The 19666-nt window shown below is 37.6% G+C and overlaps 1 protein-coding gene across 1 annotated transcript in view; it reads right to left on the reverse strand.

Annotated features, from left to right (window-relative positions):
• Nucleotides 1–16021: 16021 nt before the first annotated feature.
• The window catches only part of DCHS2 (dachsous cadherin-related 2), a 208030-nt gene continuing 204385 nt past the window's right edge, over nt 16022–19666 (reverse strand). The window contains exon 20 of the mRNA XM_036311800.1: nt 16022–19349. Within this exon, the coding sequence (XP_036167693.1) occupies nt 16732–19349 (2618 nt within the window). The 3' untranslated portion in view covers nt 16022–16731. The remainder of the gene's footprint in view (nt 19350–19666) is intronic.

The raw sequence follows: 19666 nt of genomic DNA on the forward strand, positions 1-19666 counted from the left end.
CAGATATTTAATTATGATTCATAACAGTAGCAAAATTACAGTTATGAAGTAGCAACGAAAATAACTTTATGGTTGGGGGTCACCACAACATGAGGAACTGTATTAAAGGGTCGCGGCGTTAGGAAGGTTGAGAACCACTGCTGTAGGCTTTCCACTTAATGTGCCTGGAACTTAAGCAGGTCAGTCAACTTCTCTAATGTTGTCTCAGGGAGTGCGAGAGTTTCCAGTGCATCCTTAAGCCCATTTTAGAGGTTCATAAATATAAGACAGCTTTTTTGTTTCAATTGTGTCTACCTTATACTAAGATATTGTACTGAAAAATTTAAACAGAGTAGATAAAATCAATTATAAAAAATGAATTGTTGATATTAAAATTTCTTATCATTTTATATCCTTCTGTGTGATAAATTCTAACAAAAGTCATTGAACCCTAACAGTTCATTATCTCCTCCTCAAACTCTGCTGCTCTCCTGGGTAGTATGTGCCTTTTTTTTTTTTTTTTTTTTTTTTTTTTGAGGCTGGGGAGTATTTGGAGAGAAAGAGCCAGAAAAGTGGCCTTGTAATTGGATAGGCTGGGCAACATTTCAAACAGATTCTGTTACAAGAACAAAAACACATTTCAAAGGCAAATATAAATGATTCCTGTATTAGCTGATTTGGAGCAGCTAATTAAGACATCTAAAAATAGTAAGTTTATAGAATGCTAGCATTGGAAGATATCTTGGAGATAACCACTTCCCAACCCCTAATTGTAAGTTGAGGAACCAGGGTTAGAAGTTGAGTGACTTGCCTAAGGCCACGAGGTTAGAGGAAGGGACAAGGATAGTCAACTCCTAAATCTCATCCCCATCTGAATCTCCCTGGCTGGAGTGAAGGGACTGGGCGGTGGGGAGATGTATAGACTCCTTCTTTTGAAGGTCCACCAAATAGAAGAAGTAATTTTATGAAATAGGGAAATTGTAGGAAAACATGTATTTTGAAATTCCATAACAAAAAATGGCGTTACAAATCAGGTTCCTTCTCTAGAATTTCTAGCTGTTTCTATGACAACTTTATTTATTTACTCCCATAGCATTCTTTGCTTTTTTTCCCCCCAGAAAAAGGAAGGTTTTGTTTTTTTAAATATACTTTTTATTGGTGGTAGTATTACAGATATCTCCCATTTCTCCCCCTTTACCCTACTGCCCATGGCCATGGGCTACACACATCTATAATAATAAAAGCATAATATGCTTGTTATGCCCAGAGTTCGGGGTCCCCAATAATCCACCACCAGGGAGCCTCCTCCGATGCAAAAGCAACGAGTCTTTATTGATCAATTCTAGAATTGGCTCCCAGCCTCTATCCGGCGCAGCGGTGAGGCGAGAGAGCGTGTCCCAGGAGAACAAAGGTTATATAGGGCTAGCTATTTGGGGTGGGCTTTAGGGGTGACGTGAGTTACAGAGATTGGTCAGGGTTTTACAGCATAAGGGTCAGGAAGTGACCATCACATTCTGAAGGTTGGAGCCGTCCTCCACTATAGCCTTATTAGGACCTTGGCTACATTTCTGGAGCTTCATTGGTCCACTCAGGTGGGTGGTTGGGAGAGTTAGGACAATACCAGCATTCTTGTGGTCACTCTCGGGGGGGGGGGGGGCGGCTTGGGCTGAGGGCCCAGCCTTGCAAGACAAGATAGAGGAGAGGGAGAAGAGCATGTCTCTGCCTCGTCCTTGAAGAGGGAGGAGGGTGCATTTCTGCTTAGTTCTGCTTAGTTCTTTCAAGTTCCGTTCTGTCCCTTCATGCTCATTAGACCAGACAGCTGAATGACTTTCTGGATGTCCTTCTGGATGAAGCTGTGGTGGTGGGGGCCAAGGTAGAGGTGGTTAGGGGCTATCAGGCAGGCAGGCGAGCAGTTAGGGGCAGCAAGCAGGCAGGCAGAGTGGTTAGGGGTGATCAGGCAGGCAGGCAAGTGGTTAGGGGTGATCAGGCAGGCAGGCAAGTGGTTAGGGCAGTGGTTCTCAACCTTCTGGCCCTTTAAATACAGTTCCTCATGTTGTGACCCAACCATAAAATTACTTCATAACTGTAATGTTGCTACTGTTATGAATTGTAACTATCTAATATGCAGGATGGTCTTAGGCAACCCCTGTGAAAGGGTCGTTAGACTGCCAAAGGGGTCGCAACCCACAGGCAGGCAGGCAGGGGAGCAGTTAGGAGCCAGCAATCTGGATTCCAAGAGGGTGCAGGCCTGGCTGAGGGATCCGCCCCCCCCCCCCGCCCCCCTCCTGTGGACAAATTTTGTGCACTGGACCTCTAGTAAGTATATAAGTTCTTTGGTTTATCTCTTCTCATCCCCCTATACCCTGCATTGAAGTATGTTAGTGTTTTTGAGATGAAAAAAGCTGGGAGAGCAGAAACAAACAAAAAAATGTGAACAAAATTATTTAAAAATTTTAAATTGACTCAAAGGGAGCCTTTCCTGTGTTCTGTTAGGTACTAGCACACCAGGAGGACCAAATTTCTGAGTCCTGATGCATTTATTTCTGTCTCAATTAAGGAAAAATGACATCATTTCAGAGAAGCAGTACTCTCAAGGAGTTAGTAAAATAAATGAACTTACATGATTAAATTGGCTTGTGAAATGGATAACGGGACACTTTCCAGGGTTTAGAGGTGGACACGGTTTCCTCTTGGACTCCTCCTTTCCTCCTCCACCCCAGGCAACTTAAAGCTTAAGCAGGTATCACCAGCTTTCCTCCAGGCGCACTAGTGTTCTAGGGTGCAAAATGTTCTGCTGTTTATCATCTGTATTTCTTCCTTTCAGTTCTGCTAATTCTTTTTATTTTTTTATTTATTAATTAAAGTATTACATGTGTGTCCTTATCGCCCCATTGCCCCTCCCACCCCCCACTCATGCCTTTACCCCCCTGTTGTCTGTGTCCATTGGTTAGGCTTATATGCATACATACAAGTCCTTTGGTTGATCTCTCCCCCTTTCCCTCCCACCTCCCCTACCTTCCCTCTGAGGTTGGATGGTCTGATCAATGCTTCTCTGTCTCTGGATCTGTTTTTGTTCATCAGTTTATGTTGTTCATTATATTCCACAAATGAGTGAGATCATGTGATATTTATCTTTCTCTGACTGGTTTATTTCGCTTAGCATAATGCTCTCCAGTTCCATCCATGCTCTTGCAAATGGTAAGAATTCCTTCTTTTTTTATGCTAATCTGCTAATTCTTAGGAAAGAGGTCTCCTGTGGACATGGAGGTGGTGGTGAGGTGGGGTGGGGAAGAAATCAGTCAGCAGAGCTTCTTGTGAAGGTGACACAGAGTGCGTATAAAGATTTTTGGCTCAAGCTTTTGTATATCCTTTACATCCTTTGGTGCACTCTCGGTTTCAGCTTTACAGAAATAAGTTTGAAAAGCAAAAAGGAAAAGGAGGGGAGCTAACACCTTTTCATTTTCATGTGTAGGGCCCTCCCTCAGTCCACACTGGGACTATTCTCTGCCTTCTCCCAAAGCCACAATGATATTACAAATCCCTGTCAGCCCCATGGGTTCACCAAGAACACTGCTATTGTGAATAGTTAATATCTAATTTCAGGCAGACATGTCCACAGAGACATTCCAGCGTTAGACATGATCAGCGTTAACTCTCCAAGCCCAGTGGTGCTGCAGGCCTTTGTCTGCAGGGGAGCCCCGTTGTCTCTGCTCGCAGACAGGCGTGCTGAACTGCCCATGCCAATATGCTCCTTAGTGCATGGCCATGCCTCCGGAATCACCATGGGTACACTGGGAACCTGCTCCTTGCCAGATACTGATTGTGGGCTCATGAGCAAACTGGGGCTTGCTTGGTCATGGCGAGTGCCCTGTCCTTTCTTTCCATCCACCGCTCCTTGAAGGAAACCTCATGCATGAAGAGCCAGGAGCCACTAAGCATCTCTTTTCCTTTAAAGGAAAGGGCCACGGAGCTACAATAAATGGGACTCTTCCCTGCATCCAGGGTTGTCTTGTTACCCTCGGAAGACAGTTTTTAGCATACAGAGCACTGCCACATGCATTTTCATATTTTTCAACTCTCACGTATTATTCCGGAGGGAAGATGTGAGATTGTGCTGGGATAAAACATCTGTGTATACAGAAAGCGAGGTCAAGGAGGTAGACATTTAAACCAGCCCATTTATTAATTGAAGCTATTCCGTTTAGGAAGAAGTATCAGATTAGCAGCATTTAGCTGAAAGGACAAATTCTTGGTTATAGCTAAAATCCCCAGACGACACAAAGACTCGGGTTTTTTCCTGAGAAAACTATGGCGGCTACATAATGGAATAAACATTCTACTGCTATCCGTACCAAACAAATCTCCCAAGTTTTTATTGCTTTGGAGACATACCTCCTCTTATTCACTTTTACAACGGGCAAGTAAAAACGCAGACGTGATTGGGAAATCAAGGACTCGGCTTCCAACAAATGCAATTAAGGTCACAAACAAAACTCCACTTAATGACGAAGTTGGACTGTGACACGATCATTCCCGGGGTCCTTTCTATGGGTCACTTGCCAATCAGAAAATGCCACATCACATTCATCACAGAAACAAGGGGCTCTTTTGCTCAGAATTAAAATGTGTATTTCAAAAACCTTGGCAGTTCTCAGGTTCTGTGGTTCCCCCCTAGTCAAGTTGTGCAGTTACATGATTGCGTTCACCCTACTGGCGTTCTTTGCAATGCGAAAGAAAGCAAAGAAAAATCATTGGCAGAAGATGCTGAGGAAAGCATCCTGCCTGAAACATCTTCCGCAGCCCTTGAGCACACAGACTCATTGCCACGGTTTGCATGGGGAGCGCACTGCTCTCCTTCAGCGGACGAATCAGCTAAGTTAGAAGTAGCAATGGGAACTTAGAGGAAGCCAGGTCTTTAAAGTCTTCTTATGTGATACTGGTATTTGTCCTCAGTACTACATATTTTTTAATTTAAAAGTATTCCCAGCAATGCAGTTTCACGAAGGTTTAATATTTTGCCTGATTTGTTTCAGAGTTTTAAAAGGAACAAAATATTACAAACAACAGGTGAGAATCAGAAAAAAATTATACTTGCTATATGTCTGTAGAATAATTTCTAAAATATGAATTGCCTGTGATTACAGATCTCTACACAAGGAAACCATTCATCCAGTTGCCACATGGCTTTTTTGCCATTTGTTGAACATGATCCGCACATATTAAAGGATTTTTTAAATGGAGCCAATAGAAGTTTATGATTAAAAAAAAGACAACAGATATTCTTAAGGAAATTTCAAGTGCGAGGCAAATGTAAGGAAGGGGTTAAGAGAAGAGCTTTGAGTAACACCACTGAGTTGGATTCTAGGCTTCACCAATTAATTAGTTCTTTAAGCCATGGTTTCCTTATTGGTAAAAAGGGACCATATCTACTCTAAAGGGTCATTTTGAAGATTAAACAAAATAAAGTACACATAAAACATTTAGTATAATATTTGGCACATAATAAACACTCAATAAAATTTAGCTGTTATTTATTTTAGTTCACAAAGGTTAATATATTTCCCTTTTATATGACATATAATTTGACAATAATCTGAAGTCTTTTATTTTCATTAGTTTCAATTTGTCCATATCACACACTTAAGCATATATGCTTTCAGTAATTAGCATGTTGTATAGGATTTCCCAGAGTTTTTAGATAAGAAATAGAAATTATACTTTTAAATAAATTAAAATAGTTAAAATAAAACTTTATAAAATAATTAAAGTCCAATCAGTTTGATTTTATTGTTGAAAACTACTTTAAGCATTCAGCAAATTATTTGCTTTACATTAGCAGAAGAGAACAATGAACGATAGATTAAAAATGACAGGAAAGAAAATAAGGTACATAAAAATGAAATATAAAAATTCAAGTTTAAAGACCAAATAAAGATTCACTTACTAAGGTTATAGGGTTTTAACCTTCTGCTTAGTATACAAGTGCACGCTAATCTGTGAAATAGCACTTAAACTGGTAAACTCATGGTTTAGCCAATGTGGTATATTTACAAATTGGGTTTACAAGTAAGCATGCAATGTGAACAACAGCACTTGATTCATGTTGTTATGGTGACAGGCATCTGTTCATTTCAGGAACTGGCCTTACTCTATCAGGTGCTTACCAATCACAGGGTCTGCTTGTCTGACCACAAAGTTGAGCATGGAGCAGAGAACCATCTTCCTGAACACTGTGATTAGATTAGAGACTTTTTGCTATGCAAAATGTTTTTTAGTCAAACTTTTCGTTTTCCTTATTGCTTCTGGATTTTGACTCTTATAGAAACATTTTCCATTTCTAGTTTATAAAAGTATATACTCATATTTTCTTATAGTATTTAATTGTATTTAGTTGTATGGCTTATCCTGGTGTCTAGTATTTTCAACAATCTTCTTCCCATATGGCTGTCCACTTATCCTAGCCCCATTTATTAAAAATTATTTCTTTCTTCACTAATTTGATGTGCTGCCTTTATTGTATTTTCATGTTCATCAGTTTGAAGATAGTGTGTCATTTCTCTTTGAATATCTTAAATATTTTTCTTTTGTTTTATAGCAGCTTTATTGTGATGTGTTTGTGTGTGTTTTAAAAATTATGTTTGGGGTTTGTAGCACATTTTGAATTGTGATTGCGATTTAATGTCAGTTTTGTAAGATTCTCAGCCACCATCTTTTTAAATATTCCTCTGGTCTATTCTCTCCATTCTCCTTTTTGGGATTCATTACACATATTGGATCTTTTAAATCAAGTTCCACACATCTCTTATTCTCTTCTCAGTATTTTCTAGACATCTCTCTGTTATAATTCTTATATTTTTAAAATTTACCTTCTAATTTACTGATTCTCTCTTCATCTGTGTCTAATCTGATATTAAACATTTTGAGTTCTTTATTTCAATTATTATATTTTAACAATTATTGAGATATAATTTACATACTACTTCCAGTATCTCTTTTTAGCTTCTCAACCTTGCAGTGGACATTTTCTGCATAGCCTCAAGGGGGTTCAGGCACAGTATATCAGGTATACTTCTCTGTGTTTCTGCTCTCTCAAGGGTCATGGTTTCTCAAGTCTTGGTAGTCCTCTGATGTCTTTCAACAAACATACACAAAACTGTTTCTTTCTGTCCTTATTCTTAATCAGGTTTTTACTTATTCTCAGCAGGAGAGTTGGTATACGACAGGCTGATCCATCTTTACAGGATGCCTTTGTAAGCACATGGACTCAGCTCTGGATTTTCTATTCCATGCCATTAGTCTCTTGTCACATGCCAAAACCACCTTATTCTAATTATAGACAACTTCATGATATATTTTTATATCTGGTAGGATTAATGCGCATGTGAATACTTGAACACACACCAACACACACACACACACATACCTCATATGTTTCAGTGTCTTCTAGCTATTCTTTCTTGTTTATTCTTCTAAATAAACTGTATAATAAAGTTATTTAACTCCAGAAAACAAATGAGATATTTGTATTGGGATCAGGTCAAATTTGTAAATTTACTTCGGAACAATGTACATCATTCTACCATTGAGTGTAGTACTGCCTATTTAAAAAATCTATTTCAGTTTCCTCTGTGCCTTCTTCATATGGATGTTAGACTTTTTTTTCTTTTCAGGATTTTACTTTGTTTTATTTCTGTTACATATAATAGAGTCTTCTCCATTTATCCTCTAACTGGTTATTGTTCACATATGTGAAGGGTATTGATTTGATGTTATATCTTGCAACCTTACTGAATTCTTTCATTGTTTATAATATTTTTCCATCAATTATTTTGGGTTTTCCAGGAATATGTTAACTATAGTCTACAAATAGAAATAGTTTTACCTGGTATTTTCAAATTCTTGTTTCTAATTGCTTTCTTGTTTAATTGTATTAGATTTTGGTGGGGATATTAGACATTTTCTTATTCCTGGTTCTTATAACAAAAGGTCTAGAACAGCAGTTCTCAACCTTTGGGTCGCAACCCCTTTGGAGGTCAAAGGACCCTTTCACAGGAGTCACCTAAAACCATCAGAAAACATATATATAATTACATATTGTTTTTGTGATTAATCCTATGCTTTAATTATGTTCAATTTGTAACAATGAAATTGGGGGTCACCACAACATGAGGAACTGTATTAAAGGGTTGAGGTATTAGGAAGGTTGAGAACCACTGGTCTAGAATATCCTCATTGATGAGGAAACTGGCTTTTCAGTGAGCTGTCAGTCATTTTATTATTTTTAAGGAAGTATTCACTAATGAAAACTGCATAAATGGATGGTTTATGTTGTTCAGTGACCTTTTCCCATTCAAGAAAATGTTCATATTTGTTTTCCATAGCTCCATTAATATGAATTATATTAATGTATCTCTTAATACTTAGTTATCTTTGTATTTCTGAAATCTCCCACGTTATGATGTATTACTATTTAATGCATTATTAACTATTTTTGCTGATATTTTATTTAAGAATTTTATATACCTATTTATAAGTGGAAATAGGTTGTAGTTTTTGTTTTATACAATTTTTTTAGGTTTTGATATTAATTTTATATTCAATTCATTATTTTTCTTACTTTTCCATGCTTTGAAGTAGTTCAAATAGTATTTGTATAATGTAATATATAAAAGTTTGGTAAAATTTCACTATAGAACTGTCTGTGGGAGAGTCTTTACATTTTTATTTAATTTTTAAAATTCATTTTATTTAGACTCTATATTTACTGGGATCAATTTTAGTAAATTATATTTCCCCAGAAAGTTGTCTATTTTTTTTTTTTAGATTTTCAAATATATTTGTATAGCATTGTTAGAAAAGTTTCTTGATTAAACTTCCTCTCTTTTGACAGCTATCATTGTTTCCCCTTTGCTATTTTCTTATTTTGCATTTTCTCACATTTAACTGACTTAATTTAATTGATTTTTAAAGAACCAGATTTATTTATTCATAAGCTCTGTGGATATTTCTTGGTTTATTTTCTAACTTGTTAATTTCTATCTTACTTTTATTTCTTTTCTTTCTAATTTCTTCTTTCTAATTTTAATACTTTTCTACTCCCAGTTAGTATATATAAGGCAAGCAGCAAACATTTTATTTCCAATACTCTTCTTTTATTCACCCACTTTTGTAGTTGAAATTTATTTACATTGTTAGGGCATATATTAAGTAATACTATTCTATCACCTTAACATCTACCATCAGCTCTACAGTTAAGTATATTCACTGTCCATATGGTGAGCCTTCCCTAGTATTTCTCAGTTGTCTGAATTCATTTCCTAGTGATTCTTTAGGAATATTCCTTGAGGTCATGCATGTTTGTAGCTTCACTTATAATATATATATATATACTAAAAGGTAAGCTTAGCTAGATTTAAAATTTGGCTTACATTATCTTTGAGTATCTTAAATATACTACTCTATAGTCTCCTGGTTTAAAATACCGTTGTTGAAAAGTATGGCTTTTTCTTTAAATCAGGAAGCCCAAAGGATATATTTTTTTCTTAATCTCAATAGATTTTTAAAATATATCTTGATATATATATATATATATATATATATATATATGATTTTACTAAAAAAACACAAATGAACAAACAAAACAGAAACAAACTCAGATACAGAGAACAAATCTATAGTAGCTACATAGTAGGGGGCTTGCGGGAATGAGTGAAAAAGGTGAAAGTAATAGTAATTAAGGACAAATTGCCAGTTACAAAAATAGTTATGTTGATGTAAAGTACAGCATAAAAATATATTTTAATAACTATCTATGGAATTGGGGGAGATCATTGAGGAGTAAGTGTAAATAGAGAAAAGATCCCAGGACTGACCCCTGGAAAACTGACCAAGAGGTCAAAAAGAGAAAGAATATCCAGCAAATAATTCTCAGAAAAACAACTCTTCAGGTAGGATAGGAAAACAGAGTAGTGTGGTATCCCAAAAGCCAAGTAGAGAAAGTGTTTAGGTTCTAGTTGGAGAAAGTGAGCATCATCAGTGTATTGTTGAATATTCCCAAATCACCTTACAAAACATTCTGAGCATCTAGAACAGTGAAAGTAAAATCTCATGGACAACATCTTTAACAAAAAGTTATCCCTACGCATTCTAGAATAAGAGCAGGCAAACAAAAGCTCCAACTATTGGCAGTAGCGGAGGGAAGAAAAAAAAGGAATTTCCAATTTTCTTTCAGCCAGAGAATAAGGAACGACTAACAAGGCCTCACCTACTCAAGGACAGGTCTATCCGTGGAGAGGACACCTAGCAGGCAGGCCTGAAAATAACTGAAAACTGGGGGAAGTTAGAGAGCATGCAGTTTTTAGATGAGTGTAGAAAGATTAAAATAAAATCAGATTATCCTGGTATAGCCAAGTTCCAAGAGCTTCCAGAAATACACGTACTTTCTGTAATCTCATTAAATCCAAAATTTCTCTCTAAAGCCCCAAATTCTCTTAAGCCATAGACCTATGTATAGCTTGCTCCATACCTCACATCCAGTTCATTATCAAGAACAAGCCACACTACCTCCAGTAAATACCTTGACTGTTCACCTCTACCTATAACACTCCTGCTGAGCTACAATCATCGCCATCAGAAATTACTGCAATAGTCAATTAGCTGGGCTACTCTTACTACCCTAACCTTCCCCCTTCATCCGTTTTCCTCAAAGTACCCAGTTACTCTTTAAGAATATAAATCAGATAATATCGTATCTCCAAGCAAAAACTACCAAAGGCATCACATAACACTTGGAACAAAAGCTAAGTGTTTCACCATAGCCTACATGCCCTACATAATCTGAACCCTAGTTACCTTGATGATCTTATTTTCTACTATTCTTCCTCTCACACTAGTTCTAGGCCACACTGGCTTTACAGTTTCCCAAACACTCCATGTGGCTCCTGAACATGCTCACACACATACCTTAAATGCTTCCCCCTCAAATCTCTGCACAGCTCACTCCCTTTGTTCAGTTCAAATAGCATCCTATCAGAGACATCCCCTAAACATTCTATCCAAGTAGGGCTGCTATATTGCCCCACCCCTTATCAATTTCTTTTTTGTTTTTTTTTAATATACTTTAGTTTTCTTCCTATCACAATACTTACCGTTATTTGAGAGCATATTCTTATTATTATCTCCCACCATAAAATATAAGCACTGTAAATACACTGGATTTATATACTCTATTCACTTATATTCCCAGAGCCAGATCCATGCCTTGTCCACAATAGGTACTAAGTAAATATTTGTTGATTAGCTGTATGAAGCATTTCCTAATTATAATTTCTTATAACTTGTTATGGTACTTATTATTGTCACAAGTTCAACTTTATCCCTCTACCTTTGCTTTTATATTTTAAAAAGGTGTTTTATACCTTTATCCTGTGCTTCCAGTTCTTATGATTTTGCTTTAACTTTTACTCATTAATCCAAGTAGAATACATTTTTGTTTATAATGAGAAATAACTTCATATTTACCTCCTTCCCCAATCTCCCAGTATGCATTTATTAAATAGCCTGAACTTATTTAGACGAGCATTTTAACACATACTAGTATGTGAACATATATAATATCCTTCATAAATTCCTCATTATTTTTAAAAAATTTTAATGCATTTTGATGTAAATATTCTAGACATATCTGCTAAACTACATACTCTTCTTTTATTGATAGAAGTTCATTCTGCTATGGGGCAGTCAAAATTTATTACAGAATCTGAAATTAAATTAAACCAGTGTGCTTGGTCAGCTTTCTCAAACAATGTACTTTTGAATGTCACCCATAACTTGTTTCTATTGTGTCTAAAACTCATAAGGAATGTATGTATAAAGAAAGGATAAAGAGAAGACAAACCAGATTACAGAAAGAATTTCTAGTCATTTGATTTTGTCTAAGATAGTCTAAAGTATTTTGATAAGATCTTTGCACTTTCCCTCTGCCCTGTGATTGGCTAAAATCACAGAACTATGTTAGAATTCACACTTAATGGGTTCAAGGCCTGTGTATCACACTCTCACTTTATAGCACCCTCTGTGCCCATTCACATATGTGCTCATTCATTCTAAGAAACATCTGTATTTCATAATGCAAGTTGAGACCAGGATTTTGCCCTGAGGGTTTACTATCTAACAACGAAATCCATGTATTTAGTTTTGTAACCAAAATGATGCTTTCTCATTCAAGAGATGCACTTGTGCATCTGCTATTTATTTGGCATGCTTTCTGGCTCTCTGTTACTCACTTCACAGTTTTGGTTTAGCAAATATATTGAGTGAAATGAGGAAAATTATGTAGACCCAAACAGTAGGAAGTGCTAAATTGTCATCAAATAACCAAGTGCCGAGTTTATAAGAGAAAGGTATAGTTTGATACTCCAGCCACTTTTTGCTGGATTTTTGTAAGATTGCCATAATTTTTTTTAAAAAGATGTTTTTATTGATTTCAGAGAGAGGAAGAGAGAAGAGAGGGAGAGAGATAGAAACATCAATGATGAAAGAGAATCATTGACTGACTGTCTCCTGCTTGCTCTCTACTTTGGATTGAGCCTGCAACCCAGGCATGTGCCCTGACGGGAATTGAACCATGATCTCTTGGTTCATGGGTTGATGCTCAACTACTAAGCTACACTGGCTGGGCAATTTTGTTTCTAATGGATAAATTTCTTTGAACTATATGGAATCAAAATAATTTATGACACCAGAATTCAAATAAAATTGACAATATTTGACAACTATCAACTATGTTTGTGTGTTAAATACTGTGGTTATATAAAATGTAATATTTTAATATAAAATCGTGACTATCAAGCAAGCACTCATTTTTCAAAAGGAGCCACCAGCCTGGCCGACTGGCTCAGTTGGTTGAGAGTCATCCCATGACTGGAAAGGTCACTGGTTTGATTCCTGGTCAGGACATATGCCCAAGTTGCAGGCTCGATCCCCAGCAGGGGTCGTGGAGGAGGCAGCCAAGATTGATGTTATGCTCTCACACTGATGTTTTACTCTTTCTCTCTGCCTCTTCCTTCCTCTCTCTCTCTAAAATCAATTTTTAAAAACATATTTTAAAAAAGAAAAGAAAAAAGATGAGCTACCAGAAAAAAAGGACCAGGTACTAAAATTCCATATTCTGTCCCAACTGCCTTCTGAACTTTCATTTCTTGGTATCTGTGTAAATTCACCTACTTAATATTGTGGCACTCTCAATGCCCAAGTTATGTAGAGTGGGAAGTAAGGCAGGGTAATCATTCCAAATTTTCTATCCTGTAATTCGCCAAAAAGAAATTTAAGTTTCACAGTCAAGTTACTTTAGTGCATGTTGCCTAGCTTTAGGCCCACAACTTGATAAACCTAAATTTTCAGACAATGGAGCAATGGAGATAGAGACTTGAAAGAAACAGAAAGGAAGGAGGAGGGGAAAATATTCCTAAAAAAAAAAGAAAAAGATTCCTTGACAGGATGGACCTATAATAGGGAAATGACTCAGCAAAATTTTTACATTTAAAAATTATTTTTTCTCTTCTTGCTCTCTACCAATGCCCTAAACTATTCCTTTTCCGATTTAATCCTCTATTTTCTCTTCCCTGCTTCTCTACCTCCATCTCTATAATGGGGGAAGGCTACCTTCATTCAGTGACTCACACGGGAATGCTGGTTTTGGTCATAAGCAAGGTCTCTACAACTTCACTGATGGAGGTGTTCCCTGAGAACAGAATGATTTTCCATATTATCTCTCCTCAGCTACAGCCAAACAGATGGCTCTATACTTCCAGGCTCAACTAAAGCATGCTGTGAGCGTAAACCCAAGGAGCTTATCCGTAATAATCCTGTGCAAATCCACTAACCATATTCACTCCATATACTTCATTGCTTTGAAGTGAGTGATTGTTTTAGATCTTTTTAGTTATGTCTTGCTTTTTTTTTTTAGTTAAAGTTTAAAAATGTGTAAAGTGGCAAAACAAAACAAATGTAACAAAAGATATGTTTGGATGTAAATAAGTTTAAAATTAGTAATTAACTTGCATCATGATAAATTCTAGAAAACACAGCAAAGGGGTCACTGAAACTGCTGGTAAACATGCTGAGAAATTCAACTCCTGTCTCAACTGGACATTTATTCTAGACTAAGTATGTATACATGTAAGCAGCCAGTAGTTTATAGCACATTTTAATATTTTCAGAGAACATTTAAGTGATCCAATCCTTAAAGATACAGCATTCTCCCCTCTCCCCTCTCCCCACCCCCCCCGCCCTTTTTTTTGCCCAGGAATCTGTTTTGGAAGCCAATTCAATGATTACTACTGGGACATGGAATTTTGATATCCATTTGGTATTGATTTACACCAGTATTTTTAAGGTTGCCAACAAGAAAGTCCAGAATTTCAGGCAGCCAAAATTCCACAACAGACAACTGTCTTTTATTTTATAGCTTATGAATTTGGGGCTTAATATGATTTTCCACTAACAAGTTCTGTACCCCCTCCAGAGTGCTAAAGCCAGTGTGTAGATCAGCAAAGTAACACAGAACATATGAGGCAAGTTAATATTAAACTTGAAGGAAAACTATACAAATTATATTGTTTAAATAAACAAAAAAGCACTCTAGTTGAAAAGGGCTTACATATGATTTATTGCAAACACTTAACCAGCATGTTTACATTTTTGCTCTTAACCCCACTTGCAGCATTTGTTTGGTGGTGGTGTGGTGTTGGTTACAGTATTAATAAAGTCATGAATTAAAAATCCACTAGATATTGGTAAGGAATGGCTCTAAATACTTTGTGTCTTCTGTTTTTATTAAATGTCTAAAAAATGCAGAATCTTGTCCAGAAGGAGTAATAAGTCACAGGCAAATAGCTTGAAGAGTTAGACGAATATCTCTTTTTAAGCATAAGTAAAGAAAGAACCTGTTTAATTAAAAACAACAGTATGTTCTTCATTCTTAGAAATAATTCTGTTGTAAAACACAACTTCCATGTATATTTTTTAAAAAGTCAGTATAAATTTCTTTGTTAGGCTCAAAGTAATCTTTTGAAAGAGGTCAAAGAGAGAATAAATATTGGAACACTGGAAGAATTAATTTTTTTAGAAAAATCATGAAGACTTCTTTCCTGGGAAGGAAGGAAGGAAGGAAGGAAGGAAGGAAGGAAGGAAGGAAGGAATTGTCCTTTAATATTTAAATATCTCATGCCTAAATGACATTCTCTAGGATTCTAGGCTTGACCAAAAACCTTCATGTTTCATACAATTTCTAATGTGGTTTTACATACTTGTTCTCAATGTAAGAGTCAGCAGAGATATATAATTGATCGAATCAGCATAGAAAGCCTTAGAATTATTTACCTACAGAATTGGATATCAAACACAGCATCTTGCAATGTTTTCCAGTAAAGAGAAATGAGTTATCTCACATTTTACAGATGAGGTCTATCGAAAAATAAAAGAGGAAGTATTTCTATAGCAGACATTCACACTAACCACCAAGAAAACCACACCAGATGCCCATGAGAATCTAAACTCATTCCAAAGATTGCCCAGGTCGCCTACCATGGATGACTTCCGGACCCTCACATCAGGAAGTGCTCTGCTTTCCTGGAACAGAGAAGAACTTTGGATGGATCCTCAGGCTCACCAGAGAGGAGGGATAGCATATATGTGAGTCCCCATACACCACTATATTTCTGAAACAGCCGTACAAACCAGAATTATTTTAACTGTGTTGTCCAACTGCTCCATCTAATGTCAGTTAAAGCTAAACATGAACTAATAGAAGAAAGACTTCTGATATCTATCCTTAACTTTTATAGTAGAAATATTTATGTAAAAAACTTCATTGAAAAATATATTGCTAAATTACTCCATAAAATTATTATTTGCTAATAACATAACTTACCAAAAGTTACTATATCTAGAATAAAATAAAAGTTTAAAATATCTATGAATTAATCTTCAAATGTTAATGTCTGTATCCCTACAATGTTACAAGACAGATGCTAAAAAAAAATCATCATTCTATTTGTAAAGGTCAAGGAAATGTGTCTCAGGGACAGCCAAACACACGCTTATTGCTTTTATCAACCCTGGCCCTCCGTCAAGAACAAACATTCCTGGTTCATTTAAAAAAGAATAATTTTCTTATTTGGCACAGAGTTATGACAAATTTCATACTTAATTAAATTTCCAAAAGACACCACATTAAAATTCAATTTATGGCTAACTCCGCCAGTGTGGCTGATGGTGAAAGTGGAGAAATGCAACTCTAAACATGTCAGGTACACAGAAAATGGCTTCACTTTAAAACTTAAGTTTATCCTTCCAAATTACTAGGTAATCAGCAGCAATGTGGCTGAGTGACTATACCTGGACTTTATTTCCATTTGTTTTTATATAAACGCGTTGGTAGTCAGTCAAGTTCACTGTGTCCTCTGGAAATCTAACCATACAGAAAACCAGGTATGACAGAATATATACTACTTAATATATACAAAGGAGTCCTGAGAGCAAAACATTAAAGGTTAAAGGAGGAGGTAACTTCTCTTTAAGGCTGGAAGAAGAAATTTGAGAAACTTAAATGGGGAGGTTCTAAAAACCCGGACAAAATGATATCACTCCCGTGTGGATAAAATGAACCTGGTCTGGAGAAGCTTGCTTAAGAATGTTCTGCTCAACCATTCTTGACCGATGTTGAGCAGTACAATTGGCATCACAATTGGTTTATATCTGAACTTCATCCTCTGCTTTAAGTTCATGGCACGTATCACTTAGATGTGCTCCTAAGAAATCTCCATGCGACAACAGTGGAGTCATGGCAGGGGTCTGGGCTGTCAACAGGGAAAGAGATGGAGAAAAACTGGGAGTCATGGCTTCAGGCAGGGAACTGAGATGGTAGAGAAGGGGGGAGTGTGGGTATTTGTGAAGGCCCTGCCCTGAGGTCATGGCTGGCATTCTCGGTGGAACTGCTTTAATCCCGGGTTGGGCTACTGCTGTGATCAAAGGGGGTGGGAAAACAAAACACTTCTTCTCCTTGGGAGTCCCAGGTTCATGTGAATGTTCGTCCTTCAGTTTTGCAATATCATTAAATACCGAGGCAAGAGGTTGGAACTTGGGTTCCCAACTGAGGAGATAATTCCAGTGATAGCTGCCTCTCCCATCATGACCAGAGGTTCTCTGTGTTGCGCATCTTGCTTCCGCATCACCTGAAATAAAGACTGGCTCTTTCCTGACCTCGGCCGGGATGTCCGCTTGGACCTCTCTCTTGCTTAGTGTCTGGGGCAGCGTATCATTTTGAATGTAGGCCGTGCCACAGCCTTCTCTTCCATCTCCTTCCTCGAGTGCATGGCTGGTTTCTGCTGTTACCACAGAGACCACCACGTCGGTTTCCCCAGACAAGCAGGAGAGCTGGTCTGAGTCCCTTGGGATTCCGGAGTCCGGCACCCTGGACTCGCGGTCACTCAGAGCTGAGCCAGAGCCCTTCCTGTAAGGGTGCTCATTGATCCTCTGGATCTCCTTGTCTTCTGCCGTTTCTGCTTCCACAGAGCAGCGGCCACTGGAGTGTGAGTGCCGGTACAGATGTCCCACATCCTTTCCCATGATGCTTATTAAACTCAACCATTCCGGCGTGGAGTCCGCAGGCACCGCCTCCTCACTGCAGTCATCTGTTGTCTGGAAGGGTTTGAGCATGCTGGCATCCCTGGTCAGTCTCAAACTGATATCTAAGGATGATGACATTTTCTTGTCTTCGTAACTGTTGCCTGCATCTTTTTGTTTATGTCTTACAATCAGGATAGTCAGAAGGATGACGAGTAACAGAAACACTAAAAAGGAGACGGCGAGGCTGATTGAGAAGCGGCTAGCTGACACCGCCGAGCGTTTTCCTTCCGAGGCAAAAGACACGTTCACGAAAACAGTACAAGATGCGACCTTAGAGTCCTGTTTAGGGCTATGAGCGATTATTTTCATTTCAATCATGTCTTCTTTGCTGACTTGACTTCTTATGAGGGGAAGGGCTCTAGTCAAATAAATATTTCCATTCGTTTTATTTACTGAAAAGAAAGGAGATGGAGTTTCAAGGGAGTAAAGAATAACACCATCAGTACCAGCGTCTGCATCTGATGCTTCCACTCTGCCAATCAATTGTCTTATGTTATAGTTTTCTGGGAGGTTGAAAAAATATTGATCTTGAGTGAAAATGGGTTCAAACTCATCTATCCCCTCAATCTCGACCCAAACCATTAAGGAGGCTGTGGAGTCACCTTTGTCTTTTGCCTGAATCGTGAGGCAGTATCTATTGTCATTTTCATAGTCAAGGACTTGCTTAGCATGAATATCCCCTGTCAGAGGGTCAATGAGGAAGGGATCATGGTCAGGAGGTGCTCCATGAGTGGCAGGACAGGGGGATAAAATAGAATAGGTCAATTCTCCATAAGGACCTGCGTCAAAATCCAAAGCATTTACAGAACATACGGTGGAGAACACAGGCAGATTTTCAGGAACAACACAGTTCAATCTTGGAAACAGAAACAGAGGTTCATGATCATTATCATCTAGGATACTGACAAACACAACTGCAAAAGAAAAATGTTTCTTTTCTTCATCTGAAGCTTGGATGGTTAAAGTGAATTTTATCGTTTCTTCATAATCCAAAGGCTTAGTCAAATAAAGGACTCCAGTTCTCTCTTCTAAGTAAAAATGCCCCTTCTCATTCCCAGAGATGATGTGGTAGATGATTTCTGCATGTAAACCCACATCACGGTCACTGGCGGACACCACGGTGATGTGACTCCCCAGAGGGGTACTTTCCTTGACATGCGCGTGATACGTCAGACTGTGGAATGTAGGTGGATTATCATTGACATCAAGCACTTCTATGGACACCATGGCGGTGGAAGTCAGTGGAGGGCAGCCGTGGTCAGATGCCAGAATGATAAGCTTGTGACTGGCAGATGCTTCTCTGTCCAGATTGTGAAGCAACACCAAATAACCAACCTGCTTAAAAGGATATTCTGAATGAAGGAAAGCAGTTTCCACGTCGAAATTGTTCTGCGAATTACCACTGATGATGGAATATTCAACATGTTTGTTTTCAGGGGCCCAGTCATGGTCAGTGGTTGAGAAGGTGACAAGCGTGCCTCCAATTTGAGCATCTTCACTCAAGCTAAGGTTGTAATATTCTACTGCAAACGCAGGGGGATGATTGTTCATATCTTGTATTTCTATCTCCACTAAGGTAAGAGCCCTCAGGTCAGGAATTCCACCATCACTGGCTTCAACAAGAAGTTGAACTGTTGATTTTTCATCTAGAAGTACTATGGGGTTGGTTGTAAATATCGTGCCTGAAAAATAAGATGAAGCATTTCAATGCTGTGAAATTAAATTTTCGTGATCCATTTAGTTAGCAAATGTGTATCAAATATTTACTAATGTGTTTGCTTATTTGTTACTTAATTTATAACCAAGAGTAACTCCAAATAGAAAATTAAATTATATTTATACTTTTGTAACACTTAAGAGTCAGAAATAATATTCGTGACATTCTCTCTACTTAATATGTGTGCTGCTTGCAGATAACTTTGCCATAAATTTGTCCTAGTTTTCTTTTTGTGTAGTAAGTTGTTCCATTGCTATTTATTCATCTTTATCAAGTTAAGCT

This window comes from Myotis myotis, unplaced genomic scaffold (genome assembly GCF_014108235.1).
Source record: "Myotis myotis isolate mMyoMyo1 unplaced genomic scaffold, mMyoMyo1.p scaffold_m19_p_6, whole genome shotgun sequence".
NCBI lineage: Eukaryota > Metazoa > Chordata > Mammalia > Chiroptera > Vespertilionidae > Myotis > Myotis myotis.